We start from the raw sequence: 8,848 nt of genomic DNA, 5'->3' as shown, positions 1-8,848 counted from the left end.
CGTCTCAAAAAATAAAAAAAATAAAAAAAATAAAAAAAGTCTTTTCAGCCCTAGGGAATGTCTGTAGATAGATTTGACCTCATTGAATTCAGTTGTAAAAAGCCATATTATAATCCACTAATCAATTATACAAGGTCAAGTGTGGCAGAAATACACACACTCAAACTATTGGAGGCTGAGCGTGGTAGCTCACGCCTGTAATCTCAGCACTTTGGGAGGCTGAGGTAGGCGGATCACTTGAGCCCAGGAGTTTGCGACCATCCTGGCCAACATGTCGAAACCCCATCTCTAGAAAAAATACATATATATAAATCAGCTGGGCATAGTGGTGCGCACCTGTAGTCCCAGCTACTCAGGAGGCTGAGGCAGGAGAATCACTTGAACCCAGGAGGCGAAGGTTGCAGTGAGTCGAGATTGCGCCATTGCGCTCCAGCCTGGGTGATGGAAGTGAAACCCTTTCTCAACAACAACAGCAACAAAAAAACACTGGAGTAGTTTAACTAGTTAAAGTAGCTAAATAAGGAGATTTAAGGTGACAGAGTGGTACAGTGGTATACCAAGGGAAAAAGTAGAAAGATTTGGGTTAAATATTAAGCAGAGTTAGCAAGAAGAGAGATGAGTTAAGAAGAAACATCTAAAAAGGAGGCTTAGCGTTATGAAAAGTGTCTGGAGAGAGCTTGCTTGTGTTAATCAGGGACCACTGAAAAAACGTGACTGCCATCACTGGCTAAGATATAGTGGCAGAGGCCAGAGCATGAGGAACAAATAGCCAGTGAGATGACTACACAGGCCGACAGTGTTTGAATTCTCCCTCTGGAGACTTATCCACACCTTCTCGTTTACCCAAAACCACAGTCAAAATGTAGCTGACATCAGAAGACAACAGATTTAGATTCCAATTCTGCAGGTGTAGTTTAAGATCAGATAGATTAATTATTCCTATATTTGATCAGTTTTGCTAAATCTCAGAAAAGATATAGCAAGCTTAGAGCTTGAATACCTTGAGAATCTGAGCATCACTCAAAAGAAAAAAGCATTAGATTGGGTAGGTACTGAATCACTCCACAGCTGGGGACTTTGCATGCTAGAAAACTTGATGCTTATAGCACTGATGGCTACACTTCAGTGCGGGACAAAGCTAATGCAGTTTACCCTTCCTGCAGAGAGAGGAATTGTTTGCTGTTGTAACTTATCTGGCTTTCAGAAATAATTAGTAGAAGAGATGAGGGGAAAAGTGGTAGATGAGATATTCATAATATTCCAAGGAAAAAATAGTGCATTTCAGTGCTGTGATAAAAGGGCTCTGGGCCGGGCGCGGTGGCTCATGCCTATAATCCCAGCACTTTGGGAGGCCGAGGCAGGCGGATCACGAGGTCAGGAGATCGAGATCATCCTGGCTAACACGGTGAAACCCCGTCTCTACTAAAAATACAAAAAAATTAGCCAGGCGTGGTGGCGGGCGCCTGTAGTCCCAGCTACTTGGGAGGCTGAGGCAGGAGAATGGCATGAACCCAGGAGGCAGAGCTTGCAGTGAGCCAAGATCGCGCCGCTGCACTCCAGCCTAGGCGACAGAGCGAGACTTCGTCTCAAAAAAAAAAAAAGGGGGGGGGGCTTTGAAGATTCTTAAAGGTTAAGTTCTACAGTGTTGAAAAACAAGTCATAGAATATAGAGTTGGAAGGGGATTAAGTGAAAAAGCAGGACATTAAAAAGTACTGACTTAGGCAGGGCCCAGTGGCTCACACTTCTTGTCCCAGTGCTTTAGGTGGCAGAGGCAGGCAGATCACTTGAGACCAGCCTGGGCAATGTGGCGAAACCTCATCTCTACAAAAATACAAAATTAGCCAGGTGTGGAGGTGGGAGGATCGCTTGAGTTGGGCAAGTTGAGGCTTCAGTGAGCTGCGATCTCACTACTGCACTCCAGCCTGGGCAAAAGAGTGAGACCTTGTCTCATAAAGAAAGAGAGTAGGCAGGGCTTTCAGTGAGCCGAGATGGCGCCACTGCACTCCAGCCTGGGTCTGGGTGACAGAGCAAGACTCCGTCTCAAAAAAAAAAAAAAAAAAGGTGACTTACTGGTAAAGCTATCAGCGTGTATATAAGGTTCTGTTTGAGAGGGGTTGTGGGTAATGTTGACTCCTGAAAGTGTGCATAGGTAGAATGGGGTTCTCCTACTATGAGAATTTTTATTTGTTTGTTTTTTTGTTGTTATTTGTTTTTTATTGAGACGGTGTCTCGCCCTGTCGCCCAGGCTGGAGTGCAGTGGCGCAAACTCGGCTCACCGCAAGCTCCACCTCCCAGATTCACGCGGTTCTCCTGTCTCAGTCCCCCAGTAGCTGGGACTGTAGGTGCCTGCCACCACGCCTGGCTAATTTTTGTATTTTTAGTAGAGACGGAGTTTCACCGTGTTAGGATGGTCTCGATCTTCTGACCTCATGATCCGCCCGCCTCGGCCTCCCAAAGTACTGGGATTACAGGCGTAAGCCACCGTGCCCGGCCTTTTTCTTTTTCTTTTTTTTTTTTTTTTTGAGACTGGGTTTCATTCATTTTGCCCAGGCTGGAGTGCAATGGCGCAATCTCAGCTCACCGCAGCCTCTGCCTCCTGGGTTCAAGCGATTCTCCTGCCTCCGCCTCCTGAGTAGCTAGGACTACAGGCACGTGCCACCATGCCCAGCTAATTTTTGTATTTTTAGTAGAAACAGGGTTTCACCATATTGGCCAGGCTGGTCTTGAACTCCGGACCTTGTGATCCACCTACCTTGGCCTCTCAAAGTTCTGGGATTATAGGCGTGAGCCACTGAGCCTGGCCAAGATATTCTTAACATTTCTTTTTTTTTTTTTTTTTTTTTGAGATGGAGTCTGGCTCTGTCGCCCAGGCTGGAGTGCAGTGGCCGGATCTCAGCTCACTGCAAGCTCCGCCTCCCGGGTTTACGCCATTCTCCTGCCTCAGCCTCCCGAGTAGCTGGGACTACAGGCGCCCTCCACCTCGCCCGACTAGTTTTTTTTGTATTTTTTAGTAGAGACGGGGTTTCACCATGTTCACCAGGATGGTCTCGATCTCCTGACCTCGTGATCCGCCCGTCTCGGCCTCCCAAAGTGCTGGGATTACAGGCTTGAGCCACCGCGCCCGGCTATTCTTAACATTTCTAAAATTGATAAGTTGTGTTATTGATATATGTTGAATAAAAAAGTAGGACATGGAACAGTATGTATACTACGGTCCCATTAATGTAAGAAAAAGGGTATGCGTGTTTGTGCATTGCAGAGGAATCTAGAAGGGTACATCCCAACCTGCTGATAGCAGGGCATAGTAGGGTGGTAGTAGTTATCTGGAAGAATTTGAGGTTTCTTTATTTTTGTGAGTTTTGTTTTGTTTTTTTTTTTTTTTTGAGGTGAAGTCTTGCTCTGTCACCCAGACCAAAGTGCAGTGGCGTGATCTAGGCTCACTGCAGCCTTGGCCTCTCAGGTTCAAGTGATTCTCCTGCCTCAACCTCCAGAGTAGCTGGGATTATAGGTGTGTGCCACAACGCCTGGCTAATTTTTGTATTTTCAGTAGAGATGGGGTTTCACCATGTTGGCCAGGCTGGTCTTGAGTCCTGACCTCAAGTGATCCGCCTGTCTAGGCCTCCCAGAGTGCTAGAATTACAGGCGTGAGCCACCACGCCCAGCCAGAATTTGAGTTTTTAATCAGATTGTTGTTTTTGTTGGTATTTATTTTGGTGATAAAGGAATTCTTAACATAGGTGCCTATATAAAAGAAGTTTTCAATATAACAATATATGGCTGCCCAGCTCACTTAATAAAGCAAATTCGGTGTTGTTGAATACTTTTCTACCTTCCTGTTTTCTCTAAACATTTTGATAAGCCTGCCAATCATACTTTGTGAGCTTTGGGTAAGTTACTAAACTTATGAAAACCTATTTTCTCCTCTATAAAATATCTCTGTGAGATTATTGTTAAAATTAACAAGATTAGTAAAATACTTAATAAGCAGTGCATTATTACAGCCAGAAAAAAATTAGATGTTACAAATATATGAAGTTCACTTATTCCACTGCTCTGAATAATGCCTGCCTACTCTGTGTCAGGAATCAGATTGAGTGTTAAGGAAACTATGCAGACATGCCATGGTCCTAGTCCTCAAGGGCCTTGGAGTTCAGTGGCAAAGCAGATATAAAAGTGAGCTAAGTAATAGGAAATAAGTGCAGTCCAGGTTTGCAGGTGCCTGGCATGACACAGGGCACAGAGCAAATGAGTGAGAGTGGCAGAGTCTATCCTGAGGAAAATAGATGTTCCAGTCTTCTTAATTCATCAGCTAATAAACTTTCCTGTTATAGGATATAAATTTATTACTACAACATTATATAAATGGTAAAAGCTCTCAATTTATAAATTAGAAAATTGTTATTTGTGATGTAATAGGCTACTGATACTCTTATCTAAGAATCTTAACATTTTATTTTGGAACTATGATCTAAAAATTTATATTAGGCCCCATCCCAGGAGTATGATGAGATTGAAGCAGAAACAGTTATGGTTGCAAATAACTCCAGAAATACTAATTAGGAATTATCTTCAGCTGATAATTTGAGGGTTATTCTGACACTAATAAAAGAACTAGTAGAAGACCCAGTATAGTTAGCTCTTATTCCATTAAGCCAGATTTTTAAATGTTTTTAAATTTTTCTTTATTATTATTATTAGCGATGAGGTCTTGCTGTATTGACCAGTCTGGTCTTGAATCTTGAACTCCTTGCCTTGAGCAATCCTCCTGCTTCACCCTCCCAAAGTGCTGGGATTGCATGAATGAGCCACCTTACCCAACCAAGTCAGCCTTTTTTTTTTTTTTTTTTTTTGTCCTGGGTCCAGGCTTACAGATGTGTGTTTTTTTGTTTTTTAAAAAAAGCAACCGGGCCGGGCGCGGTGGCTCAAGCCTGTAATCCCAGCACTTTGGGAGGCCGAGACGGGTGGATCACGAGGTCAGGAGATCGAGACCATCCTGGCGAACACCGTGAAACCCCGTCTCTACTAAAAAATACAAAAAACTAGCCGGGCGAGGTGGCGGGCGCCTGTAGTCCCAGCTACTCGGGAGGCTGAGGCAGGAGAATGGCGTAAACCTGGGAGGCGGAGCTTGCAGTGAGCTGAGATCCGGCCACTGCACTCCAGCCCGGGCTACAGAGCGAGACTCCGCCTCAAAAAAAAAAAAAAAAAAAAAAAGCAACCTAGGCCAGATGTGGTAGCTCATGCCTATAATCCCAGCACTTTGGGAGGCTGAGGCAGGAGGATCACTTAAGGCCAGGAGTTCAAGACCAGCCTGGGCAACATAGTAAGACTCCATCTTTAAAAAATCAAGAAATTAGCCGAGCATGGTAGTGTGCACCTAATAGTCCCAGCTACTCAGGGGGCTGAGGTCTAGGCTGTAGTAAGCTGTCATCGTACCACTGCACTTTAGCCTGGGCAACAAAGCGAGACCCTGTATAAAAAAGAAAAAAGGCCAACCATACAAATAAAACTTTATTTGCAATATTTAGTAATAAGATATTTGTAAAAATTCGTACATTCTTACTGAATAGAAAGTTTTAGGTAGTATAACTCAGTTAGGAGTCTTATATGGTTAAAGCACATATAATTATTTTAAATATTTTCCTTATATTCTTGTATTATGTAATGTCATGGTCTTAGTAATTCTTATCTTTTTTGCCTATCTTTTATTCTGAATTAGCAGGAGGGGGAAAAGTTAGGCCTGGTTTAATTTGTGATTTGGAAACTTAATGGGAGTGAGTTTCCTAGTGCCCTATCTGATTTTTGTCCTTTCCTGGTGGTCTCTAGAATTTGTACTTGCTGCAACTTGAACTTATGTTTGTTTTAAAGTAATATGTTTTCTCTTAAGTATTCATACTTTATCATCTCTGTAATATAAATAGCACTGAAGATCAAAATAAGCATTTTCCAAGAAGACCTCTCAATAGCTAGATCACTGTTAAGGAAAGCTTTTCAAACAAAATAAGCCGATTGCACTGGGTCTTGAGTCTTAAGATACAGTGCCAGGGAGAGGTTTAGGGTTAGGATGTTCATATAAGCATTTCCAGGAGGAGCTCAGCCGAGAGCACAAAAGTCTCTCCTTCCTCTGGTAAACTACGATGAGAATAACATATGAAGCCCTTGGTAGCAAAGCCCCAGACTTTAGAAAGCCTAGTTAGCCACTAAATCTGTACCAGAAACTCACTGAAACAACTGTCCTGGAAATAAGTAAGAATGCTTAAGAGCTAGATGTTTAAATCAAAGCATCTGCAAAAAAAGGCAAGTTACCTTTGTAAAAGTCTAAAAATCACATAAATTCAGACCCAAACTGTTTCTGCTAAGTATTTGATTCCTATTGAGGTTCTCCCATGCTGATGTTTGGTACACTGTGGATCCCTAGAAACTCAACCAGAGTGTGCACCCTCTCTTCCTCCTGTAGACTGAAGGGAGTGTGTGTTCAGTCTGAGCTTCATCCCAGCTGGGGATCCAGGAATCAGGGTTTGGTGTGTAGAGGCGTGAGCAATACCTGTCAGTCTGAGTGGCTGTAAGAAGGTAGTGAGGTGTCTTGACAGGATGCAGGACTGGCTGCTTCATCTAGGGAATATCAAGAATGAGACAGGCAAACAGACTTGAATAGAAACGGAAATCCAAGAGGATAATCTTTTTTTTTTTTTTTTTTGAGACGGAGTCTAGCTCTGTTGCCCAGGCTGGAGTGCAGTGGCCGGATCTCAGCTCACTGCAAGCCCCGCCTCCCGGGTTCACGCAATTCTCCTGCCTCAGCCTCCCCAGTAGCTGGGAGTACAGGCGCCTGCCACCTCGCCCAGCTAATTTTTTTTGTATTTTTTTAGTAGAGACAGGGTTTCACCGTGTTAGCCAGGATGGTCTCGATCTCCTGAACTCGTGATCCGCCCGTCTCGGCCTCCCAAAGTGCTGGGATTACAGGCGTGAGCCACCGCGCCCGGCCGAGGATAATCTTATAGGCAGAGGAGACTGCCAGAGTTGGGAGAAAGTGTGTTCCCTGGTTTCCTGCACCTTGTTTAGAGACAGGAGAGCAAAGTATGTTGCCCTTAGGTTGTGCCTCAGTTGTTTGACTTGTTCCCGGTGGAACCGCTGCAGGATTGCTGCACGGACATTTCTAGTACTGTAGTGTGGGGGTGGAGTCCTTGTCAAAATCAGAAGCAGGCATCTGTTTTAGATGTAGTTGATGTTAGCCATATTTTATTGAATATCTCAATATTGGCTGACATGGGCCATTTCTGAAGGTTTTTTGGAACACGTAGGCAGATTCTGGATTGTGGGCTGGGAGCAAGTCAGCGAGGGCAGGTGAAGCAGGCAGTGCGCAGGAGAAGATAACTCCAGGAACTCAGCTCCCGTGCCTAGTTCATCCAGAGAAGCGGAACTTTGGGCGACCCCCCTGTACTTGCTGAGAGGGGAGAGATAAGTGTGTGTGCAGTCAGCCAGAGAGCTCTGGCAGTAACAGTGAGAGGTGACCCTGAGGGGAAGGGTGTAGACTGAGACAAGGACAAATGTGGGCCAAGGTGCCTAGTGTAGCCTGCAGAATGAGTTAAAGCCTTCCCTTTTGCTGGCGCCTTCAGAAGTCTGCCACCGGGAGCCCTCAGGGGGCTGGCCCTAGGTTCTCCTATTGCAGTGGTAGTGGGAGGGAGACAGGGCGGGGGCTGTGGCTGAGCTCCCCTCCCTGGCAGGGCCTCTTCCAATCGCGAGGAAGAAAGCAGTTGCTGAACACACCCCCTCCCGGCTCTGCAGCAGAACGGCTGGGCCCTCTGCCTGGCTCGCTCACTCTCGCTCGGCTCCCCCTCCTGCCATCTTCCGTTGCAAAGCATTTCTGGGAGCTGCATGTGGGTGACGCAGCAGCATTGTTCGCAGGCACAGGAAGCCGCGGCTGAGCTGAAGGGCTCGAGAAGGAACCCAGAGCGTTGCACGCTGCTCTCTCTGGGTAGTCTGAAGGGGCAGAGCTGGACTGCCCTGCCCTATGTGCTCTGGGAGATTCCAGAATATTCAAGTAAATCCGGATTTTCCTAGAGGCAGAATATCTAACTCCTTCAGGAGAACTTCCAATACAGAAAACAAAACAAAGACGCTGGGGAAACTTCACCAAGAGCCTCGGCAGCTCCAGAGCGACGGGAAACGAAAGGTCAGGCGGTCGATCGGCAAACCCTTTCTGGTTTGGGGTGCGTGTAACTATAGGGACTTTTGTCTCAGTGAAGAGGCAGAAGAAACTGCCTGCTGCCTGCCGGGCGAGTCCAGGACAATGCTGTTACTTGCCTGAGCCGTCATTGCACTTGTTCCCTCACCTGGTGGGATGTGCTTTTGAATTGGGTTGCTTGGCTTTTGAGAATCCTTTCCCTCTCTGCCCAGGCACCTTCTGTTCTCTTTCCCTTCCTGTGATCTGTAGGGTGTGGGCCTGTGTTTAAATGTTCTCCCGAATGCCTGGAGCCGAGATAGGCGTCAGCCTTTCCCGCACTCCACCCCCGCTCTCCTATCCCAAACCCCCTCTAGTGAAGGGTGGTGGCTTCTTTATATGGTTTCTTGTAGGGCCTCAGCTGGAGTCTGCCTTTTTTGATGAAAGCAGGGCGTGCTTGGTTGAATGGCCCCAGCAAAATAAGGCTTGGAAGGAAATCTGCATTTCCCTCCACACCCACACATACCCCAGTAACTGAGTCCTGTATGTGTGAACAGCTGCCGCCCCCCACACACACACCGACACAGTTTTCTGCCTACCCTTCCCTACTCCCCACAGAAATCTTGCAGGTAGAATTAGACTGCTTTTGGTGAACAGTTAAGTTCCTTTTCTACTCTTAAACAATCGCAGAT

The 8,848-nt window shown here is 45.9% G+C and overlaps 1 protein-coding gene across 14 annotated transcripts in view; it reads left to right on the top strand.

The window, feature by feature from the left end:
* The window catches only part of KDM2A (lysine demethylase 2A), a 157,212-nt gene that overhangs the window by 131,651 nt on the left and 16,713 nt on the right, over nt 1-8,848 (top strand). Inside the window, exon 1 of one of the 14 annotated variants that reach the window (XM_015113527.3) lies at nt 7,813-8,168. Coding sequence (XP_014969013.1) covers nt 8,007-8,168 — 162 coding nt within the window. The 5' untranslated portion in view covers nt 7,813-8,006. 14 annotated transcript variants of the gene reach the window in all.

Source organism: Macaca mulatta, chromosome 14, assembly GCF_049350105.2.
Source record: "Macaca mulatta isolate MMU2019108-1 chromosome 14, T2T-MMU8v2.0, whole genome shotgun sequence".
NCBI classification, from domain to species: domain Eukaryota; kingdom Metazoa; phylum Chordata; class Mammalia; order Primates; family Cercopithecidae; genus Macaca; species Macaca mulatta.
This window is presented reverse-complemented; position numbering and strand designations above follow the sequence as displayed.